This window comes from Halichoeres trimaculatus, unplaced genomic scaffold (assembly GCF_033239565.1).
Source record: "Halichoeres trimaculatus isolate MK-OKI-2021-1 unplaced genomic scaffold, fHalTri1.1 fHalTri1_scaffold_2, whole genome shotgun sequence".
Classification (NCBI taxonomy): domain Eukaryota; kingdom Metazoa; phylum Chordata; class Actinopteri; order Labriformes; family Labridae; genus Halichoeres; species Halichoeres trimaculatus.
Window position 1 is genome coordinate 35,491,222 of NW_027437180.1, and position 24,660 is coordinate 35,515,881.

General features: G+C 40.5%; 1 protein-coding gene across 2 annotated transcripts in view; it reads left to right on the top strand.

The window, feature by feature from the left end:
• evi5l (ecotropic viral integration site 5 like) overlaps window positions 1-24,660 on the top strand; it is a 56,819-nt gene that overhangs the window by 20,250 nt on the left and 11,909 nt on the right. The window contains exons 2-17 of one of the 2 annotated variants that reach the window (XM_074685364.1): window positions 108-489; window positions 5,220-5,409; window positions 6,146-6,370; window positions 8,303-8,377; window positions 8,649-8,774; window positions 8,914-9,057; window positions 9,147-9,236; window positions 9,525-9,622; window positions 9,788-9,848; window positions 11,408-11,461; window positions 11,892-11,924; window positions 15,148-15,288; window positions 18,735-18,851; window positions 20,770-20,910; window positions 21,013-21,189; window positions 24,022-24,168. In XM_074685364.1, coding sequence (XP_074541465.1) covers window positions 248-489; window positions 5,220-5,409; window positions 6,146-6,370; window positions 8,303-8,377; window positions 8,649-8,774; window positions 8,914-9,057; window positions 9,147-9,236; window positions 9,525-9,622; window positions 9,788-9,848; window positions 11,408-11,461; window positions 11,892-11,924; window positions 15,148-15,288; window positions 18,735-18,851; window positions 20,770-20,910; window positions 21,013-21,189; window positions 24,022-24,168 — 2,061 coding nt within the window. In that variant the 5' untranslated portion in view covers window positions 108-247. The remainder of the gene's footprint in view (window positions 1-107; window positions 490-5,219; window positions 5,410-6,145; window positions 6,371-8,302; window positions 8,378-8,648; window positions 8,775-8,913; window positions 9,058-9,146; window positions 9,237-9,524; window positions 9,623-9,787; window positions 9,849-11,407; window positions 11,462-11,891; window positions 11,925-15,147; window positions 15,289-18,734; window positions 18,852-20,769; window positions 20,911-21,012; window positions 21,190-24,021; window positions 24,169-24,660) is intronic. The other variant, XM_074685372.1, reaches the window with a different exon arrangement.

Sequence of the window (24,660 nt, forward strand, 5' to 3'; positions counted from 1 at the left end):
TGTGGTGACTTGCTACAAACCCAATAACAACTTAAATATACCACTTAACTAAGTAGGACACACTGCTTTGTCCAGGTTTGTTAAATCTGTATTTCTGTCCTTCACAGGTGTAACAACCTCTGATCATATTGGCTCCAAGGCCAGACAGGAAGCCACCTCAGGAGGAAGGAGACCAGCAGTGAGACTGGAAGAATCCCTGAGTACGCCCACACTGCTTCACCCATAACCCTCCACCACCACCACCACCATGTCGATACCCAGCAGCAGCCCTGAGAGAGAGGGATCGACTGGGGCTCCCCCTCAGCTAGAGTGCCCTTCCTCCCCTACTGGACTGGAGCCAGACCCGCTGTCAACGGGCAGCCCTGTGCTCAGCCCAGACTCCTCTTCCCATGATGCAGTGCTGTCAGCACCGGCAGCTTCACCGGCAGACTCGGAGAACCTGAGTCCTGATGAGCTGGAGCTGCTGGCCAAACTGGAGGAGCAGAACAGGTGAGAACAGAGGGGAAAAATAACAGAATAACCCTTTAAAGCTGAAAGCAGAGATAATTAAGGTTTAACCTCACTGTTTTTCCTCTCCTCCTTTCGTCCATTCATTGCCCGGCAACCAGAGCTTTACACACAGACTTGTTAAGCACCTGGTTCTTTATCCTCAAAACATAAATATCAGTGTCAATAAAGAGGGGGTATTCTGCTCTCTCATGTTTTAAACATAGACATAAAGTAACAATGCCAAACGTGTTCAGATTTTCAAACAGCTGTATACTTGTGTTGTAGAAATCCCAGAATCTGTAAACTGATATAAATGAGATTGTCACGAGTCATGCTTAAATGATGAGGTCATCACATAAAGATCTCCTAACTAGATCATAACATGTTGGAGGGGTGGGCCTCAAACACCAAGGTCTGCCCATAGCTCTGCCCCCAACAGACCTGCAGAGTAGGGCTGCAACTAATGATTATTTTAGTAATCGATCATTCTGACGATTATATTTACGGTTAATTAATGAATCAGGAGAAAAAAGGGTGAGAATGCACAATAGTAAAATTCTTGAAACCAAACATGCGTTGTTGTTTTAGTTGATGACTATTGTTTGCTTAATGATTTATACAAAAAAACAACATATTTGAACATAATTAAACTGACCAGATGCTACATTTATAAAGTATGAAAAGTGACATGAATGTATTGTCACTTTAAGAAACAGCAGTGTGGGCAAAATAATAGAAAATAAATTGTTTTGTCTCCAGATTAAGAACTTAGTGGGCCAAAAAGGCAAATAAATAAAAATGTGTCCTCAATCTTTTCACCTGCAGGTCAAACAGTACACCCCCTCTGCCCTACTACTATCTGTAGTAGCTAACGCTAATGCTAATGTTAGTTTAATGAGCTCCTCCTGGTTTTCAAACCGGGTGACAATTTAATAAAAAGACAAAACAAGTCCTAAAAGACAAACCATGCATTTTACAACATATAAATGAGTGTATGTGGGATTTTGTAGCTCCTCACCTCGTCATCGATGAGCCCAACATGTTTGCGTTTTAAGTGCTAGATCATTGCAGTCGTACTGCCGTGCCATTCGAGGTCATTTCTGTCAATTAATTATTATCACGCTTTGTGCTTCTACTCAGCGGGAAATACTCCCAAACTCTGGATTGTTTTGACAAGTTCTTCTCCGCCACACTGATCTGTTTACATGTGACGCATACAGCCCCACAGCCCAGGTAATCTACACTCCAGTCAGTAGGTGGCGGTAATGCACCTTCAGCTGGTTGCCAACCGCTAAATAATCAAACAAAAAGGAAGAAGACAAATAAACTAAAGACAAACTAATACAGTAATGGTGCAGCAAAGTGCATCTATTATTATTATTAACAAATATTTTTATTTTCCTCAGAGTATTTGATATTTTCACCAGGTCACATATAGTCTTTCTGATGTCACTGTCTCTCCACCACTATCAGTGAAGCAGTAACATGCACTCAGTACTACACTGTTTATTCTGTCAGAGAGCTTCTTATGTAATCAGCTCAGAATCCATTTCCACAAGGGAGATATCTCAAACTTAATCCACGGCTTTTACAGTCATGTTTTGAAATGTCTTTTGCACTAGAGATAAAAGTTTTGTCCAAAACAGACGTGAGCACATTAAACAATCAGTTTTGATTAGTCCCAGCAGAGACTAAAGGACAGGAAATCACTTTGTAGATAAAGGAGCGTAGCAGGGTAATATTTTGAGTGTAAGTGGCCACGTTGTTTTTCCGTCACATGTTTCAGCGGTGGAGGTCAACGTGTGCGAGTCAAGTGATGTAAAGCATAAAGACACTCAGGGGTCATAGTGGGACTGAAGTGAGCAGCCCCGGGGAAAAGAGCGTCTCCTTGATCACTTCATATCTGCCTCCTGCAGCTTTGCTTTCCCTGACTAAGAGAGAGAATATTTAAAGGAACAGTCCACACTTTCAAAAACGATGATTGATGTGACTTGATTACTGTGGCTTGTATAAACCAAGGGGCAGTTCATCTCTAAACAACATACACACCAAACCAGAAAAGGCACTTTTTACAGGAGAAATAAAAGTTTACAGCCTGGAACAAAAAAAGGCTTGTTCACCCAATCAGAGGCACGGCTCAGCTTTGGGATTTTTTTTAACCTTACGGTCGATGAGAAATCAATTTAAAACGGTTATTTTGCCTGATGAAGTGGCGCCACTCCGCCTGTGGTCAGCACTGCGTCTCCAGCGTTGTCCCGCCCACAGTACCATCTGGTTGGTTACAAGCAGAGCCATGACTCAGGTAACAGCCAGTCAGCAGTCAAAGCTGTGCATGTACTCGATAAGATCCGGAGAGCAGAATGACGTTAAAGTTTGTCAGGTAAGTTAAGGCAGCAAACTCTCCCGAAATTGTAACAAACATCCCAGTCCTAATCCTCTACATCTCACAACTTCTGGTAAACGGCAGCTCTTGTTGCTGACAGTCCCTTCAGATTTGTCCGTTAATGCTCTCCCTAAATGTTGGTGCTCAGCTCCTTTGATAGCTTAACACTTCTTAGTGAAATCATAGACCGTTGTTTGGTGATTTAGTCATTTAGTTGGGCTCAAAACTCAAAGGCACTAATAAACAGATGTAAAAAAAAAAAAAGACGTGAACAGCCTGACTTGGCAAAGTAAAGCTTTTATTTTTAAATCGGTTAGTGAAAGTCCACTAGCTTAATGCTAACGTCAGTGTAAAATTCCATTGACGGGCTAACTTGGCGAAGTAACGGTTTTCTTAACAAGCTAGCTTCTGTTAGCTAAAGTCCGCTAGTTTAGTGCTAAGTTAGTGTAAAATCCCGTTAATGGGCTAACGCAGTTAGCATCGTGACTATCTTACTGTCTATGAACTTATTACAACTTTCACAAACACACACAAAACACTTGTATTATCAATACCCACAGGAATACATTTCCCTGCCTCTTAAAAATGACAAGAAATTACTTCAACTATGAATATTCAGGGGCTGAATTGTTGCTGCTTCTCTCTGTCTAAACTGTGGAAGCCCTAGATGGCCAAAACACTCAAAGTCTAACGTTGCGTACCCACCAAATGTATTCACGCGTCAAGTGAACGCGCCGCTCTAGACGCTCGAGTTTTGACGCTGGTACAAATATGAAAAAAACGCTCACTGCTCGCCGCGGCTTCGTTGCATGAAAAGTCTGCCATCATCATTTCATCGTCGAACATGGCTCCAATCACCACCATACCTGCTCTGTACCTGCTGTCGAGAAGCCAGCTGCGGGCTAGGCGCCGACGTCGGTACTGGATGCATGCTACCCTACGGAGACGGTGTGAGCTCGGTGAGTTCCACCGTCTCTTGCAGGAGCTGCGTCTGGACGACTGCCGGTTCCAGCAGAAGTTCAAGTTGACTGTTGCCCAGTTTGAAGACCTGCTATCCAGAGTTGGTGCCAGGATCTCCTGCCTGGATATCAACTACAGGCGCTCCATTCCAGCTGCAGAGCGCCTGTCCATCGGTGACGATCTCCACGCTGATGGGCTGTCCTGGCGCGCCAAGACGCTCGCTCGCTCAAAAAGTTCAATTATTTCAAGTCTAGCGTCAAGCGTTGAGCGTTTTTCGCTGGAAACGCTCACCGCTCAACGCTTGAACGCTTGACGCCACTCTATGCTCGCCCCTACGCAGCGTCAATTCGCGGTTTTAAATTGACTTTGTATGTAATATCAACGCTCGAAAAAAATTTGCGACGCTTTCGATGGGTACACACTGTACAATAATGCAACTGCATTACATGCCCGTAAAAGGCAGAACAAACTCACTTACTTACATTGAAATGTTGGAAAAATTTATTTATTGTGGAAAACTTCAGGTAGCCATTTATTTTTTTAAGTTTTCATTTACCTTTATGAAACATGCCTCTGAGCCTGGGAGCTGTTTAATAAATATTTGCTTAAATGCTTTTGAACATAGTTAAGTGTTTTTCAAATTTTTGACACCAATATTTTTACTTTTAATGCAAATGAATATTGGTCCCAAATATCAGTTATTTCCCTCCTTGACTACTTATCATATCAGCCCACGATTTGCTCCAAAACTCAGAAACAGATAGGTGACATCACTAGGCTACATTCATTTATTGTACAGTCAATGGGAAAAAAATGACCAAACCCTTAACCTGAAGTTCAACCTGATTTTATTTTGAAGCTTTCTGCATATATTTCCTGACTGGCTGTGGAGCTGTTTCAGTGTAGAGGCCTTGCAGAGAGGGGAAGGCTGCAGGCTGGACTTCTGCTGTCAGACTCTCTTGGGATGAGACCTGCATTTGTGGTTTTACATTTCTGGCACTCAGATGAAATATTTTTATTAAGGAGGTTAGAAGAATTTCTGGATGATGTTGACATCAATAATTTCTCTGGGCTTTTTGTTAACCATGTTCACTTAAGTGTGTTTACTGAGCTCTCTACAAAGCAAATCCGCAAAAAGAGTGACTGCTTAATGTTAATCTTATGAGTAACTCTCAGTCTCTAGATCTGCATCGTTCAGAGATGAATTAAAGTTAACTCCAGAAAGTGTTGTCAGAGAGGCTTTGTATTCAGCTGTGTGTCTCAGTCTACCTGCCTCTCATCACAGCTCATCTGTCTCCTCCATCTTTAATGAAACAAACATTTTGTGCTGTGTTTTCACATGCTTTCCCATCAAAAACTAACCTTTGACCTCTGTCTTTTCCTGCAGGTTGCTGGAGGCTGATTCAAAGTCCATGAGGTCCATGAGCGGTTCACGGCGCAACAGTGGCTCCTCGCTGGTGTCCAGCTCGTCTGCGTCCTCCAACCTGTCACACCTGGAGGAGGATACCTGGATTCTGTGGGGCCGTATCGTCAACGAGTGGGAGGAGTGGAGACGCAAAAAGGATAAACTCCTGAAGGTGGGAGTGCAGAGAATTCAAGTGCCTGTGGTCAGATGAGACAAGTGAGAACATGAATGAGGAAATTATCATCCTCCAGGTTTTATTTTTGCACCTTCTTGGAGGTTTCCTGGATGGTTTTAAAACTCCCTGAGTCATTGCACCATAAACATCCACACACAGACTTTCTCACTGCTCTGTTTTTGTTCATGAGGTCACAGCGTCCGTCCCTTTTTAGCTCTGAGCATATGTGTGTCAGAAATATGTTGCTTGCTGATTTCACAGCCTTTATTTTAGCTGACATCCCCCCTACAAGAAAAAAAAGCCCAGAATCTGTTTGAATCTGTTTCAAAGTGTTGAAATATTTGTATCTGACTCTGCCGGTGGCTTTGAGGTGCACTGCGCCAACACGTTTCCCTCCTCATCCTCTCTGTGTCTCTCTGCGTCCTCGGTGACAAAAAGAGGAAACCCAGGGGAGGAGAAGATGGATGAGACGGGGGAAAGTGAAATGACTCAGGGAGCAGACGAATCAAGGAATATGACACGAGCTGCCTGAAAAATCCTACCCACACATACCAAACTGAAGGAGTTTGAAAAACACAAGTTCAATAAGAGTGTTACTGTGAAACACGACATCAGTGCGGGTTGTTTTTAAAATTCAAATAAACCCTCCTCACACAGCTGATCTGTTATTCATTGCATTGTCGATTCATCTTCTCTCTAAATTAGTTATTAATCCTCTTAATGTCTTCTCCAGGAGCTGATCAGAAAGGGAATCCCTCATCATTTCCGCGCCATCGTCTGGCAGCTTCTGGGTAACGCCACCGACATGCCGGTGAAGAACCAGTACTCTGAGCTGCTCAAGATGTCGTCCCCCTGCGAGAAGCTCATCCGCAGAGACATCGCCCGCACCTACCCCGAACATGAGTTCTTCAAAGGCCAGGACAGTCTGGGACAGGAAGTGCTCTTCAACGTCATGAAGGTGAGAGCAGCAGCATTCAGGTCAGAGGTGGAATCTGTTGACATGTGAGAAATAGGTGCATGTGTTGGTTTGAAAAAATGTGTGCCGTCATTTCTAGTGTCAAGTTACGCTGTCACACTGTGGGTGAATTTAAAGATAGGGATGGGGGCAGAAACCTGGCTCCATAAAGAGCTACAGTTTCATTTAGCAGATGCTTTTGTCCAAAGCGACGTACAACACAAGCAAGAATCTAGACAGAAAGAAAACCTAGTTAGTGTGACGAAGTGATACAAGTTATTCGGCTCTGCAGGTGCTGCCGTTAAGTCCAATTTTTTTTTCCTTCTTTTTAATAGTGTAGAATAAACCCTTTTCTGCAACCCTAGTGCCAAGGACAGGAAAATATGCAAAATAATCATGAATACAAACCCCAATACTGTTGAATGCCAGAAAGAAATAATTATTTTATATAAAGATGCACAATATATTGGTATCAATATCAGTATCGGCCGATGTTAGTCATTTTTTAACATATTGGTATCAGATGTATGTGATGTATTTGACATCCTGGTCGCAACATGAAGTTAAACATTGTTGGGGGGTGGTATGATAAGTGTAGGCCCAGCTCTCAAAGAGATTTTATCCAATACATGAAAATCACTTAGAACATGAAATGAGTCTACACATTTTATAAGACAAGGCAAGGCAAGATTATTTATATAGCACATTTTAGCAAGGCATTTCACAGTGCTTTACAGACAGAACATGTTAAAATAAAACAATTACCATTCAACTAACCAGCAGATTAAAAATAATAAGGTACAATTAAACAAAATGAGATTGAAAGAAAAAATAAAATAAAACGGTTAAGTGGCAGTGCAGAGTTGCAAAATTGTGCGATTTTAAATGAATTGTTAAAATACTCTAATAAAAGGCAGCCGTAAAAGATGAGTCTTCAACCTGGATTTAAAGAAGCTGAGAGTTTCAGCGGACCTGATATTTTTTGGCATTTTGTTCCAGATATTTGGAGCATAGAAGCTGAATGCTGCCTCTCCATGTTTGGTTCTGACTCTGGGGACTGAAAGCAGACCTGATCCAGAAGACCTAAGTGGTCTTGGTGGTTCATACGGGATCAAAAGATCATTGGTGTATTTTGGCCCTAGTCCATTCAGAGCTTTGTAAACCAACAGGAGTGTTTTAAACTCTATCCTCTTACAAACAGGAAGCCAGTGTAAAGACCTCAGAACTGGACTGATGTGATCCACTTGTTTGGTCTTAACGAGGACTCAAGCAGCAGCGATCTGAACCAACTGCAGCTGTCTGACTGGTTCCTTAAAAAGTCCCAAGTTCCTGGAGAAAGTTCCTGCAGTTGAAAAGCATCTTTTGTTTTAAATTTACTACTGAATTGCCTGTCTGCTTTTTTTTTTTTTTTTACTTTTTAAGGGTTTATTTGTGTATCCTCATTTCATTGTTTATCTCATCTGCCCATTGTAAATGAGGGTTGTGCTCTCGTCGATTTTCAAGTCTTTGTAAAAAATAAAATAAAATATATATGTTTTAGTCACAATTACTTTAAAATATTCAAATAGCTTCTGCACAACAGACAGGCACTTTTGGAGAAAAAAGGGGGGAAATAATCACGTCAGAGCACCATTTTAAACACCTTGCCACTGCAGGTGTTAAGAAAACAGATTCAAATTATGAAAAAATATTCAACAGGCTTTAATAAAATCCCCCTTTTCCCCCATCAAGTGTTAACCTTTGTGTTCATGAGACAGAATCTGCAAAGATTTGTCCATAACGCTGTGGAAACAAGCTCGGTCATGATCTCTGCATCATCCTTTCTGTGCCAGCTGCAGGAAATGAAGAGACCCCTGGTGACGGGTTTCAGATGTCATCCCTGCTCCTGCTGATGAAAACAGCACACAGATAATGTGATGTTTTTTTGTTTTTCAGGCGTACTCTCTGGTGGATCGAGAGGTGGGCTACTGCCAGGGCAGCGCGTTCATCGTAGGTCTGCTGCTCATGCAGGTAATGACTAAATATTTCAGGTAAACAGAGCATAATGAGAACATTTTGCCCTTAAAGTTCAGCACAGTGTTTGTGAGCTCCTCTTTAATGAGTCCCGTTAGATTTCGTGGATTACTGCTTTTAAAACGAGCTCATTATGTCGCAGGTTTTGAAAACTATGAGGTGATTAACTCATCTCCAGAGACAAACAAAGTGACAGTGTGTTGTTTTGTTTAACATAAGCTAAATACCTAATGAGGGAGCTTTACTCACCCCTCTCACCTCCCCTCAGATGCCAGAGGAGGAGGCGTTTTGTGTGTTCGTGCGTCTGATGCAGGAGTACCGTCTGAGGGAGCTTTTCAAACCCAGCATGGCTGAGCTGGGACTCTGCATCTACCAGTTTGAGTATCTTCTACAGGTGAAGAGAAAACACGTGTATCTGTGACGTGCAGTGCTTGATTCCCCCACAAGGGGGCAGCAGATCTCCAGTACACCACGTTTTACAAATGATTTCATCTGAGACTTCAAACTGACCTCCCTTTTTTTTTTAAATTTAGGAACAACTCCCCGAGCTGAACGTCCATTTTCGATCTCAGAGTTTCCACACGTCCATGTACGCCTCGTCCTGGTTCCTCACGCTTTTCCTCACTTTTCTCCCTCTGCCTGTCGCCACACGGATCTTTGACATATTCATGTATGAGGTAGGTAACAACTAGGTATGTTATAATATCTTTGATATGTTTTAAGTTTCATCCAAGCACAAATGGTAAAAGATCTGACCTGTGTGCAGGGCTTAGAGATCATCTTCCGTGTGGGCCTGGCTATCCTGCAGTACAACCAGACTGACCTCATTCAGCTGGACATGGAGGGCATGTCACAGGTAAGAGGCTACAGCTCCAAGATAACAATAATTTTACCTTAAAAAATCCTATATCCTTTGTCTCTTTTACCTTGAAACACAAACTACAACTACATCCAAGTGTATCATTGTTTCCCCCGCTTTAATCACTGCCTCATGGATTGAACGACCCCCTCGCCATCAGACAAACATTGTGCCAGACGCTCTGAAAAACCGTGTCTGCCTCCCTGCTAATAAAATATGAATGAGCATGTTTGTTTTTTTTCCGGGGGGTCTAAATCTTGCGTTATTTCTGCGGGGCTTCTGCAGCATTTCCAGAAGGTGATCCCCCACCAGTTCGACAGTTGCCCGGACAAGCTGATCCTCAGGGCGTACCAGGTCAAATACAACCCCAAGAGGATGAAGAAGTAAGAGCCAGCACTGCTCATTACCCAGCTGACGTCACACACACACTCCGACACACTTCATGTAGCAGAGGAGGATTGTTTTTAACTCTAACTCATTTATTGCATTTACCAAATTACACACAAACAGAATTAGGTGAGCTGATAATGTCTTTATTCTTCTTTTAGACTGGAGAAAGAATACACAACCATCAAGAACAAAGAAATGGAGGAGCAGATTGAGATCAAGGTGAGTAATTTGCTGTGCTCTGGGCTCTGTGTTTGTTGGTTTGGATTCAGGTGATTTTTACCAAGCAGAAGTCATCTGTTGGACAAAAGTTAAAGGGGACATATCATGCTTGTTTCTCCTTTTCACTATGCCAGACTAGGATGCCTGTAAAGCATTTCTGCCCTCAGTACAAGTCATTTAGTTCCTTCATTTCCCCACAATAGCGTTCTCAATATCCTCATTTTAGGCCATTCTGAAGATCTCGTTGAAACGCTCTGTTTCGAGAATGACCTCCAGTAACGTCACAGCCCTTTGTGCTCTGATTGGTCAGTTCTATCAGAGGGGCGGAGGGGGTAGAGCCAAGGGGCGGTTTTTGCAGCATGGCAGTATTTACAAAATAGCCACATTGAATGGAGCAGACCGAGCGAGTTTGCTGTTTGCCAAAACTTCACTGTAAGGCATTGATAGCACTAATAAAATGGCAGAGTGTAGGATACGTCCTTTTGTATGGACCCCGAGTCAGACCAGGACGGTTCTGCAGCTCAGGAGGAAGAAAATCCACTGCTTTATCAGATTACTCCAATAAAAAGAGAGGATCCTCGTGTCGTCATGACGGTCGAAATCTCGAAGCCAAATGTCAATGACCTATTTTCAGAGGCATCAAATCTCGTTCTAGGATATCAGAAAAAATACAATATCTCATTTTTTGAAAATTCAGGGGGTGTAAGGTCTTGTTTTCAAACTTATTATCTTATATGTAAGTATTAAATCACAGATCAGCATGATATGTCCCCTTTAAAGAGGGTTTATCATCCTTTTCCATATTTTAAATATGGACTTAAAGATGCTATGAGGAAGATCTGTTTAAATTGGACTGCCTTGCCACCTTCTGGCCTGGAGTCTCTGGGCACTATCGTAAATTGCTTTTGGTGAGGTGTGTGTTTGTTGCCGAATAAAATGGAGATCGGATTGAAACAAATTTTCTTTGTTGAATACAATTTTTTACTGGATACAACTTGGTAAGGGGCTCATCAGTTCAGTTACATAGCAATGGGGTTTGTAACGTGACATCAAGCAAACGTTGTAGCAGCTGGCTGTATGTAGCACTATCGGCAGCCTGGTGCTCTAGACTCTCATGTTTGAACAGACCACTGCAAAATAACTGCTGACCATTATCACAAACACATTAACCTTTGTTAGCCTTTACTAGCCAGAGAGACAGTATAAAGCCAAAAAAACACAGAACCCCTCTTTGAAAAACTAAAAATCAAGACTTGTTCAAATTTAAGCTTTGAAAGCTGAGGAAAAAGTTTAAACAGACATATTGGAATCAGCTTTTGGCTTAATTTTGTTATATAACATTAATATCAGCCCAGATTTCAGTCAGAGCATCTGTTTTTATGTGTTTGTTTCTGACAAGGGTTAGAATAATAACTACAGACCTTATGACTGACTATCGTATTTACAGTGATGTTACATTGAAATTTCTATTAATTTGCTCTGTTTGTGAGTGCAGGATTAAGACCTTAAAGTGGTGTTTTTTAAAGCCTTATCACTGGTCTGTCTTCCTCTTTCTGCAGAGATTACGCACAGAAAACCGTCTGCTGAAGCAGAGGATTGAAACTCTTGAGAAGGTAAGAGACGATTTTATCTGAAATTCTGAAGAAAATCTGATTTATCTGATCAGGTGGACCGCACTTTAACAATGTAATGATGCTGTGGTGACTTAGATTCATGAGCTCACTTTGGGGTTTTGGTTTCCACTCCCTGTTGCGTGTGTGTGTGAGTGTGTGTGAGTGTGTGTAGGCTCTTTGCTGAGGAAGGTTTTTCCCCTCCTCTCCAGCACTCAGCCTCTAACATTTCTCTTATCTTTTGTGAAACACTTTTCTTCACTGCTGCCTCTGTCTAAACTTTTCTACGTTCAGAACATAAACAAGGACTTTACAACCTGTTTTCCTCTCCTCGTTTTCTTTGACCGTCTTCTCGTGTTGGTTTATTCTCCTGGTGTCTTTTCTCGCTCTTCATCTCTGCTTTTCATTCTTCCTCTTCTCGGCTGTGCTGTAGGAGAGTGCAGCTCTGGCAGACAGACTCATACAGGTAGAGTACTGAGCACCACTTTCCTCCTGACCTCCTGCCCTTAACACCTCCTCCTCCTCTTCCTCTTCCTTCAGCTCTCCTGAACTCTTCTTCTTCTCCTTTCCAACAATTATCAGCTAGAAGTGCATGACAAACAAATTATGATTTTTTATTATTATTATTTCAGCCTGCAGAGTTAACCTGTTGTGGCTGAATGCATGCACGATGTTTGTGATTATTTCAGGTTTTCTGCATGTGGCATGTGCTCTACTACATCATTCCTCATGTTGTTAACCAGATCAGGGATGATCACTCATGTGTGGTTTAGGTACAGACAAAATAAAAACTGAGTCCATTTTCAAGGCACTGTGAGGACTAGAGGTGGGAGAAAAAATCTAAATACAATATATCAGGATTTTTTGTTTGGCAACACCAAAATCAGGATTCTTTGTCAAAAAATCGTGTTTTTTTTTCAAATTCTTCATTTCAGTTTTTGTTAGCAAACTAAACTGGAAAAAAGTTACCACATTTCTCCAGTAGAGGGTGAAATGTTTCTCTCTGACTCACCTGATGAGCATTTTATGGGAAAATATGGCTCCTGATATAGTCTGTAGACATTATCATCATCATTTAACTTTTTCACATGGTCTGGTCCTAAAAAGCAAACTAATAATTAGAAATAATGATGAATCACAATTTAAATCAGCAGTTTAAAATAGCATATCATTCAAGCCCTAGTGAGGACTTCTGGTAGGGCTGAACAATTGATCAAATTGAAATGAATCAAGATGTAGTAGAAAACAATTATCAAATCACAAAGGCTGCAATTAAAAAAATAAATAAGTAAAAAATCATGTACACAGACTGAGAGGGAATAGACTACCTTGTACTCTGTCTTCCTTAAAGCCAGAAAAAGTCAATTTGCAGGTTTTTCTGGCAAAAAACAAGTGAGCTACAAAGATCCATAAAGTAGAATAAATGTAGCTGACAGAGTCGTACCCCTTATTCACTTTAACCTGTTTGGTTTGGTACTCTCACTGACAACTGGAGGTCAGTAAAATTTCACAGTTGCTTTTTCTTGTTTAGTTAAAAAGTACAGAAAATAATTGTTTACATGTTGACTGTATCCTTTGTCATGTTGGTCATACTGTAGAATGATTCATTGTTTGTGTTTAGCGGATAATGCAGAAGACAACCCCCCCCAAAAAAAAAATAAAATAAATAAATGAATAAAAAATAAAAAATAAAACATTTAAAAAAATTGCATGCTAATGCTGCCTTACATTCGTCTCTGGTACTGGGAAGTCAGGAGTAGGAATGACGTAATCTCAAGTTAAAAACATTCCAGTTGCCAAGTCACAAAAACTTGCCATAACAGCAGTAATTCTGTATATAAATATTCAATAATGTTATGTATGTAGCTGATTTATTGCGACAAACACTAGTCAGAAATTCTAAAATAAACAGATGTTGTCATTTCTTATCTATTGCAAAGGGGCGCTGGGTAGCTGGCAAGCTCCTAGGTTTCATCTCATTTCTGTATTTTTCCCCATGTTTGTTTTCTTATACGTCTTGACAGGGATGAAACTGAAATGGAATTTCCCTTCGGGGATCAATAAAGTATGAAATATTCTGAATCTGAGCCTAATTACTGTTTACCCCTGAAATCAGAATTTTCTACGACCACAGGGGTTGTTCCAGTCTGGCGTTCCCACTGGGGACTTGGAAATTTTGACTTCCGAGTGCAAATGTAATGCACCATAAATCCCAGTCGCAATTAGGTTATCTTCCAAAATCGTTTAGCCCTAATTTCTGGAATCAGTGGCGTTTTCCCATGATAAAGTTCCCCATGAGCTCAGTCACTCACCGTTATTAAGATGTGACTCCAGCTCGGGTCTGCATTTGCTTTGAAGCAAATAAATAGAGAGTAGCTTTTCTATTTAACACAAGGTAATGTATTTATTTGTAGTTGCATAGCACTGTTGTTTGAAATGTGACAACAGGCATAAATTTTAACTCAGTTTGTAGTGCAGTTAGACCTCTATAACATGTAGCATAGTGACTCCTGTTCTGTCCAACCAGTGCTCATCTACCAACTCCAACCTCACCAAGCAGAGCTAACGTAACCTCCCTCTTCATTTTATTGATAGACTCTCAAGTTTGAACAGACCACTGCAGAATAACTGCTGACTGTGGGTTGGAATGAACATTACCTTTAACAGTTTGTCATAACTCATTTTCTGTATGATCATGAGAAATAGCTCATTTTGGTGCTGATAATCTCATTTTTAATAGTGGATTATGAACAGACAAATACAAAAGAGTGAGACGGTTTTGAGATTACTCATCAAGTCCTCACAGGGCTCTTGAAAATAAAAGGTTAACAAGTCCAGCTCAACAAGGTGTGACATAAATATTAGTCTGACTCATCAAACCTGGGTTAATAAGCGGCTTCAGACTGAGATCTCCTCCCATCCACTGTCTGCACAGAGCACTTTCAGAACTCGTCACTGCCTCATACAAACATGAAACCTGCACACTGAAGTTAAGACAAACTTTTATGCTTGAGTTTTATTTGTAGAAGGTTCAACTTCATCTTCTTGCAAGCTACACAGAGGAAAAATAGAGGTCCAGGTTAAAACTTCAGCAACACTTGAGGATAACAACTGTATTTGAGACCATTCTGCTGCAGCTTGTTGCCTTTGTCAGGGTCATAGTGAAAGATACTGCAGAAATCATTTCAACAGGATGAGTTTAGACAATAATAAAACTTTATTTGTATTGCAAAAAATCACAAGAACATTTTCTCAAGATGTTTTAAAACACAGGAACAGATCTAGACCTGCAGAGACTCAGCCTCATGCAAGATAAAGAGTCTGGTCTCATCTCAACATTTAGCGGGTTTTAGTGGTAAGCACAAATCCACAGAAGGAAACCTCAAGCAGAGTAAAATGTATTAAATACTTAACTCCTGACAGACCTGGATGAGCTGTTTCCTCCTGTTTTTAGTCGGCAGCATACGAGAAACAAGCCTCTGCATTCACGAGACAGAAACCAGAGAGACGCCTCTCACTTGGACAGCTTTAAAACACGTTTCCACATCTTTTTCTATAAGACTGAAAACATCCAGTTTATCTTGAGATATAAGTTGCACTCTCCTGACTTTCCCCCCTACATTCATATCATCAGTGTGTGTTTTACTGTTTAAACAGCGCGGTAATTTTGTCATGGCCTCCTGTTTCAGGGTCAGGTGACGCGGGCGCAGGAAGCCGAGGAGAACTACGTGATCAAGCGAGAGCTGGCGGTGGTGAGGCAGCAGTGTAACACAGCCACCGAGGGTCTGGAGAAAGCACAGGACACCATCAAAGAGCTGCAGCAGCAGAGGGTAAACAGCAGCCGTCGTCTGTCGGTCTGTCACTGCACAACACTGTGGTAGCAACAGGGAGCAACGCTCAGCATGTAAACAATGACACGTGAAAAACAAGTGGTCTGAGAGCCTTTCACTAAGAGGAAGAAGTCAAGTCAAGAAGTCAGTTTGTTTAAAAACATTTCGCTAAATTACTCATTTTTCATCCAGAAAAACAAGCTGATGCTTCATTTCGTGTAAACGTTGAACCTGAAATTGATGTAAACAAAACCTTCCAGGTAGCTAATCTCCTCAATTTATCTAACAAGCAAACCCTAAGAGCAGTGTCGATCTTTCTGCAGATTTATGGAGAGAAAACATTGAAATGTGTTGAGCAGTTTCTGTATTTAGAGATGTTTTTAAAGATGAGTCATTTCCCTGAACCCTGTCGGCCTTGTGGGTCAGATTTATGGCAGCAAGGGTTCAATTCAGACGAATTTGTTTCATCACCCACTTTCTTCAGACTTTGTGGAAAATTGAAGAAGTTGAAGTGTGTGCAACTGAAACCACAGGGATGAGAAAAAATGGCAACACAACTACAAGATGTGTGTGAGTGTGTTTGTGTGAGTGTGTGTGTGTGTCCCAGAAGGAAATTAAGAATGAACTGTTTGACAATAAGTCTCTGTGAAGTGCATATGAACCTCACTGTCACCATTTGAGAATGATTGTGTCCTTTTTATTACTGTTGTTGCTGTTGCTGTTGTTGTTCATTTACTCTCTAATCCCGTTGACTTGTATGGTTGCCTTTTTTTTGTTTGTTTTTCTTAATTTGTTTAAAAAAGAGAGAAATATCTGTAATCCTGAATGTTTTATCATTGCTCAACAAAAAAATACTCAGACTAGAAATTTTCTTTCGGTAAGAAGAGGTTTTTATCAAGGTCTCCTAACTTAGCAATAAATATCAAGATAGGCTTCCAGGTTTCATAAAATCTTAGGACAGACCCTTTAAGAGAGTTTATCTTCTCAAGCTTGAAATATTGCATAATTGCATAATGGCATAATTGCATAATTGCATGCTAATATTTTAGGCTAGCGTATTATTCTTACAGTTATTTAGATTTAGACCCTGTGGCACGATATCGAATAAGGCAGTGAGAGGAGATGGATCTCCTGGCATGTCTAATATTTTTGAAAGAGTATCATAAATGGATTTCCAAAATGCACATAGTCTTGAACAGGCCCAAAACATGTGGAGTAAGCCTGCTGGGGCTTGTTTTCACCTGTCACATGTCTGGTCTAGGTCTGACCTGATTTCAGACAGTCTGACCTTTGACCAATGAAGTCTGTGGACAACAGCATGTCTTTGGCAGATGGAGGATTCGTCAATTCTTTGTATAATTTTTGCCCAAGTTTCTTCTGAGATTTGCTCGTTTAATTCTCCTTCACACTTGTTCTTAAGTTCAATCAATATTTGCTGAATTACAATGATTGAGAAGGTTATATATCTTACCAATCACCTGCTTTAAATCCATTATTAGTTTAAAAATTGAGTCTAACAAGGATGCTAAAAAATATAGGGGAAAACCATCAGTGTGTGGGACAACAAAACTCCACAATTGTAGATACCTATAAAAATGAAAAACTTAAGGATATGAAATTTAATTCTTAGTTGCTCAAAGAAGAGTAGATTTAAAAGATGTCAGTGACTCTGTCAGCCTATTCTCCTCAGGCAGGTTGTTCCTAAGTCAAAAAACACGATCACTGTACACACCAATTCAATAAGCCGATCTTTACAGCAGAAATAAACACACAATTTTTTTTTTTTTTAAACTCAGTTCTGCTCGCTTGAGGGAATGGCTGACTTCACTGATTGGTGGGCACCCTTCAGCGGTTAACACGACCTGTTTTCCTCATACTCACTCAATGATAGCTTAAAGGTGATAGCTTTATTCATCATGGCACATGTTTCAGAGCAACTAAATTACATTTTTGGGGGGGCATACTTTGAGACTAAGAAAAAAAACACATCAGCATATAAACACATGACAACAACAAATAAGAAACTTGAAGACTTGCACAAATGTCACTGGGGGTGCACACACAGCCACACTTGGACGCGTGCAAACAACCCTCAGCCGACTGCGCTGTGACGAAGCCAAAAAAGGCGACTTGAGGTTGAGTCAGATTTTCCCCAAACAACAGGCTTCAAAGCTGTACCAGAAAAATGGCAATGTCACCGACACTTTGTCTGTATGTTACTGTAAACAAAAGTGCTGATATCAGAGATTTAACATGCAGGCCCATATAATATTCAATATAATTACTGGATTAGGACACCCTTAATGCCACCCCCCAACTCTCAGTCTGTTTCCTGTTTGTCCACTGGCTTTTTTTTTCACAATAAAGGCATAAAATGATAGAAAATAACCTTAAAAACATAAATTTCCACAAAAAAAGGAATGAAGTTACTGATTAGAAAATGTGACACTCTACTAAAGTAAACAAACAATCTAAGAGTGATCAATGTAGCTCATAGCTTAGCCACAGCTAAATTTAAATTTTGAAATTGAGCCAAATTGATGATCTAACATGTTATCGAGTACTAGTTTATATTGATACAAGAATTAGATTTGCCAAACAAATGAAGGCAGGACTGCAGCTGAAAAAAGATGACTCTGTCTGGATTTTAAAACATTTTTACGAGGGGAAAATCTCAGTTTTCATCTCCCCTAATAAACAACCTGGTGTTGCTGAGAATTAGTGAGTTTAAGTGAGGCGTATTAAAATTTAACACTTGTCATTTTTACCAGCAAACTCTACAGGTCTTAAAAAAGAATCTTTACGGTCACATCTGACCGAAGCGAGATAAAAAATGCCCCCTCACACACACACTCACACACACACACACAAACACGCACACACACACTCGGTCATAGGATAATGACTTGGGTTTTTGAGCATGGCCTGAGAGCGTGATGCCATTTTTAAGGGCAATTTTCTTCCACCTCAGATTGCTGGCACCCATCGCCCCGCAGAGTTCTCACACCTCCTCACACTCGCACTCCTCTTTGAAAAACCACGACTGAAAAGCCTCAAATGACAAATCATCACCTTTACTCACGCAATGCGACTCACCCAATTTCAAACTTAAGTGTTTGGCCTCGTAGGAAAGTACGTTTCCACTCAGCCCGCCGTGTTTTCTGTTGCTCTCACATCTTGAACTCTTCAGTTTCGCTGTGATGTGCTGACACAGAAATGTACAGTGGCGCTTGATTTCATGACATCACTCTGAGTCACTGTGGCTGAATCCCAGCTCGACACCGACTTCGTTTTACGTGATCAGCTAATCTATGGACTGGCACCTACTGAGTGTAAATATAAAACTGTGTAGCATTTTTTGTTGCTGATTAAATGTGAAAAAAGAATAAGGATGTGCACAGTATTTGACGAGTGTGAAGTAGTGACCCCTGTGTTTGTTTCTTCAGTACACAGATCAGTTTGTGACCAACCTGCAGACCGAGCTGGAGCAGTCCAGACTGCGTGAGACTGAACTGCTGGGAGCACTGAAGGAAATGCAAGATAAGGTCCTTGACCTGGAAAAGGTGAGCTCACTGAAAAGTTTAAGTGGCCCAATCTCAACTTTCACACCCACACGCACACTGACTTTGAGTCCTGCTACAGTGTGAAGAGCATGAGGGATGTGAGGGTGTGAATCCCAAAGTGATAAACTGCAGACTCCTCTTTCCTCTCTCCTCAGCCACAAAGAAAGAGAGGACAGGAGGAGCAATGAGCAAGGAAACACGAGAGCAGGCTTTTTCAGGAATCAGAATCAGGAATAAGGAGTGCGTTATTAATCCCAGGGCAAATTTGGTATTTCCATTGCTCTTTACATAATACTGTAGGTGGATAGAATAAGCAATTGAGTATCAGAAAGTATCAAAGCGATAAGTACTAAACCAGATAAGAACATTTACATAAGGAGGTAGACAAGGCAAGATGAAGTATTCTGAACAGATATTGTACTTAGCAAACAGTAAAACAGGATATAAGATCCATAAACTAGATACTGCACTTTGTTGAAGTCTTTTTACTAACAGACACACTCCCATATGGGATATCACTCACTAATTGGATGTTGCAGTGGCTCAGACGTCTCTGAAACTTCACATCAACAAAGTTTAATGAGATCAGAAAGACAGAGAGGAAACAGTCACTGAGAATCGTTCTGACACAGGTCAGAAACAGGGATGTCTAGGGATGGGAATTGAAAACCGGTTCCTGAATCGATAAGAAATGTTTCAATCCATTGATATTGTTAGCCTTTGTGCTTAACGATTCCCTTATCAATTCTTTACATTGTGCCGGAGCCGCCGGGGCTTACCTCAACTAGCCTGCTGCAGCTATCTTAGCTTAGCAGTTAGATAACGTTTCCCAAGAAAACTCTGATTCAGGATTTTCAGCTTGAAGTTTTACTGAAGAACTGACTTCATAAAGAAATGTACTTTACTCTCTCTCAGGAAATTCATATTCAGTACATTCAAAATGGTAGAAATCCCTTTATTTACCAAAACAACAAAATAGCACAAGCTTGATGCTAACGTATATGGGAAACTGCTTTGATGTGCTAGCAGTTAGCAGTAAAAGTCGGAAGTCAAAAAATCTGTATTGGGACATCCCTAGTCATAAAGCTGGGATTAAAAAAAGTGTTTGATGTGAGTTGGGAGCACAAAGTACTGGACACAGCTACCATAAAATCTATAAAAGAAAAGATAAATACCTAGTTTTTATATCTAGATTCATCATCCAATGAAATAACTCCAATAGTTCAATAAAATATGCAGAATAGAAATATTCATCAACCGTCATTTCTCTTGTTTATATTTCTGTTGATTATCTTTTTCTTTGTTAAGATAATTTAAGTCAGAGAGAAAAAACACTTTTTCCGTTTCCTTTAGAGTTCGTAACATTTCATTCGTAAGCATGAGATTTGTAAAGAGTAACATGGGTTCTATTTTCCTTGAAATCTAATAAATTAGTTATATCCAGTGGTCCTGAGAAATCATAAACTAGTTAAATTAATATGTTTTGGAGTTCACGATCAGGTACACTCTAGATGAAGGTGAAATATTAAAAAATTAACTAATAATGAAGCCCTTTACCAGTAAAGTGGATTTTTTTCAGCGTGAGGGCATTTCTCCAGAGTTCGTAGACACGTGATGTAAAACATGGGATTCCCAGGAAACCCATAAACATGGCACAGTGAACGGGACGAAGATAAATAAGAAGCACAGTTTGTGCACCAAATATTGATAATTCACAAGATTTAAGATCATCTGTGGCTTGTGTTTATGATTAAATATCCGTACTGTTAGTATGAAATTTCCTCCAGCTTCAGGCCAGGATGTTAAACCATGTTAACACTGAAATGTTTGGCAGGTATAACAGTTGAACTGTAGTATGAAGTTATCATGTTAGCTGCATGTAGTATGACTCACTAACACAACACCTTCATCCCCTCAGAGGAACAGCTGCCTGCCTGATGAGAACAACATGGCCGCTCTGCAGGAGGAGGTGAAGCAGATGAAGCTGAGGGAGCTGGAGACGATGCGCTCCTTTAGAGAGATGCAGGACACCGTCACTGAGCTGAACCAGCGCTGGCAGGTAACACACACACACACACACACACGCACACACGCTGCATTAACATCTGAGCTTTTGTGCTTTAACTTTGTTGTCACACCTTTATACTCTGTGTTTCTGCAGCACCACATGTCCCGAGGCAGCAGCACAGGCGGTGGAGGCGGGCACTGGAAAGAGTCCCCGAAGAAGAACGCCATGAACGAGCTGCAGGACAAACTGATGACGGTCAGACTGAGGGAGGCGCAGGCGCAGGCCGAGCTCCGAGAGGTCAAACTGAAAGCTCTGCAGCTGGAGAGTCAGGTCAGACATCTCATCTTTGTGTTATCTGCCTGCAAAGGCCACAGTAGTTACGGCCAGCTTTACCTCATCGCTTTGCATCCTGGGGAAAGCTGTCTCAAAGAAAAGTAAACAACTAAAATCTTATCAAGTCATTTTGTCCTGTTTAAAGTAAAAATTGTCTTTTTAGACTTAATATGACCTTCATTCACTTGAGCAGTCCAGAAAAATGTGTTGCCTCAATTTGTTTAAAGACAAAAATGAGATCTAAATTGCTTGTAACAAGTAAAAAAATTGGCCAATGGAACAAGAGAAAAGTTGCTCAAAAATGTTCTTGAAACTAGAAGAATTTCTTAAAACAAGTCACTTTTCACTTCGCCTGAGTAAGATGTTTCCTAATTCATCCCCTGTATGTCATCGATGTAAAAGTTGTGTAGGGACAATCATGCACATCTTCTGGGAATGCAAAAAGATCAAACGCTTTTGGAAAGACATACACAACCTGTCTGTCAAAGTCATGGGAACCACAGTGGACTGTACACCTATATACTTTCTTTTTGGTACTGATCTGAATAGGACCCTGGATCCCACACACACAAAGAGGATTGCTATGATATCCTATATAGCAAAGAAATGTGTTTTACTTAACTGGAACCAACACAATCCCCCTTCATTGACTATGTTCAAACAAACTCTGAACGAAACTCTACGTTTGGATCAACGCACATTTATTCTGAAAAACAAGGGGGATCTTTTCCTAAAAATATGGAAACCGCTTATGGACCTCTGACATCTATGTCGCTCGACAGCTCATGCACAGACTCTGAGTGCAAAGGAGGAAAAAACACTGTGACCATGGTTTATTAATTTAATGTATTATTTGTTTTTTTTTGTTTGTTTGTTTGTCTTTTGTATTTTTTCTTTGTTTGTTTGTTTTGTTTTTGTTTTTCTCCTCAATTATTTTACTTTTTAACTGTCTTATATATATATATTTATTTTTTTGTCCTGTTTCGTCTTGTTATATTTTCCTTTTTGATATTTGACTTTGTTCATTTTGGTTTTGTTCTTGCAAAAATGTGAAAAATCATAAATAAAAAGATAATTGGAAAAAAAAAAAAAAAAAAAAAAAAACAAGTCACTTTTCTCTTGTTCCATTGGCAGATTTTTTTGACTTGTTACAAGTAATTTAGACCTCATTTTTGTCTTTAAATAACTTGAAACAAGACGTTTTTCTGGACTGGTCAGGTAAATCTGGCTTACATAAAGTCTAAAAACACATTTTCTACTGAAAGTAATTCAATATTACTGGATAAGATTGATAATTGATTTGAATAGAGTCACATCTTTGCAACAGTGGGTGATGATGCTCATGGGAAATGGAGGCTTCATCCTGGTAAAACCAAAGTTTTCACCGAAATTAACGCCAAATAGATAATCCTCACAGCACAGCAACAAAATTACTTTATGCTTACCTTATCAAAGTTTAAAACCAGTTGAAAAAATGCAAAAACTTACAATTTGCACTTTTGTTGGCTCTTAAGAAAAGTCTAAGTAGAACATAAAAATGCAAAAAGACAAAATAAGAGTGAGACCAAAAAGTTGAGTGAGCAGTCATGTTTTCACACTATACAACCTGATGCTCTGATGCAACTTCACTGCTCACTCTATACGTCCATGTGTCGGACTCTGTATCCTTCTTCTTCTATGGTGTTTGGGAGCTGGACTCTTCTTTTCAGCTCTGCAACATCAAAAGGAGGAGCAGGAAAAACCCAGAAGTGGGAGATGCACTCCGAGGATGCTCAACAAAAAACAAGCGAACTGCCTTGGCAATTTGTGCCATTTGGTGTTAAGAGACAACAAAAAAGAAGAAGAAGAAGAAGACGAAGAAGACGTGTATCGATAAGGAATTGGCTGGACATACTTCAGCAATACAGTCTTTCAATTCTTCGGAGGTCAATACCTTCACGAGGAGTGATTAGGATTTCACACGTCTGATTTTCTTGCAGTCAGCGGATTTGCGATCAGAAGCACGTGTCAATCTGTCCTCGTTACCCCCCGTGAACTACACGAGACACAACATACGATTAAGCTGAAATTCAGCCTGATCCAAAAGACCATAAAGGTTTAGTTTTTTTTTTCATCAGAGAACAAAACCTTTCTTCACCTTTCAGTGTCCCATGTTTGGTGCTCTCTTACAAAATCCAAATGGGAAATATTGTGGCGTTTAAGGAGATGAGGAGACGAGGCCTTTGAAGACTTTTTTGTTCTTGATGATGGTTTTTGGGCTGCAAAAATAACTTTAAACAACAACTTTAATTTAAGTTGAGGATCATCCTAGCCAATCAGATCCTTCGTCTAACCTTGTTGAGAGAGGCCTTGCTTATGCAGCTCAACAATCCGACCTTGATTTAAGAGAAAAAACTTTTTAGCCTTTGCCATCAGGAGGTCATGACAGAGTGAACACCTGACAGGAAAAGACATTGAATCCACATTTTTTTGTGCAGATTTTGAGTTTCGATCAGCTGATTTCACTTTCACTTGTTTATTTAATAAATTGCTTACTCATTTATTTTTGTTACACTCCCATTTTTTCCTCTTTTTGCATTTTGAAACTTTGCTTAAAACCTTTATAAGATCCAACAGTGCAAGATGAAAATTTGTGCAATTTATTGACTGGTCTTAAAATTTTGTTCAGGTGTTTCTGTTTTTGTTAAACCTTTACCATCGATCCAAAACAGTCTGTTAAAGATGGTGGCTTTGGGGAGTGCTGGTCTTTTCTTCTTATTTAATTCTAAAGACTTTGATAAAAGAACCTCAAACACATAAATCTGCTCTCCTTTTTGCCTCCTGTTACAGAACCAGATCCACAGCAAGCTGATCGGTCGTAACGAGCAGGAGCGCTCTGCCCTGCAGGACCGGCTCCAGATGCTGGCCAATCAGAACAAAGCTCTGCAGGCTCAGCTCAACGAGATGAAGAGGAAGCAGGCTGAGTCCGACTGCAAGGTCTGGATCTGGTTTACGGGGGTAGATGAGGGAGGAAAGGTCATTAGAAAGAAAGAGCTGCTCAGTTACTGCCCTGCGCAGCATGTCCACACAATAATGAGGGTGGTGAAAGAAAACAGCCCAGAAAGAGGAGCGTTATACGACAGAGAAGTATGAGCAGGGAGGAACAGAAACTGAAACCATTTCTGCAGAAACTGAGTCTCGTATTAATGTGTTTTTGGGAGGGGCTGAAGGGCTGGGATGAGTAAAAGAGGTCAGGGCAGGAGGCGCAGAAAGAGACTCAGACCACTCATTGTGCACCTTCAGTCCGCATCACTGAAACCCCCTGAAATCATTGTCCTCCAGCCCTTAGATAATTTCATATCCTGTCTTTTGTGTTTCTGGTCTCTGGGTGCTGGTAGATGGTAGAGGAGGCTACAAAGCTTATCACTGTATTTGTAGAGCACATTTCCTGTTTCTCTGTCAAAAAAGCCCCCAAGTAACCTCATTTAC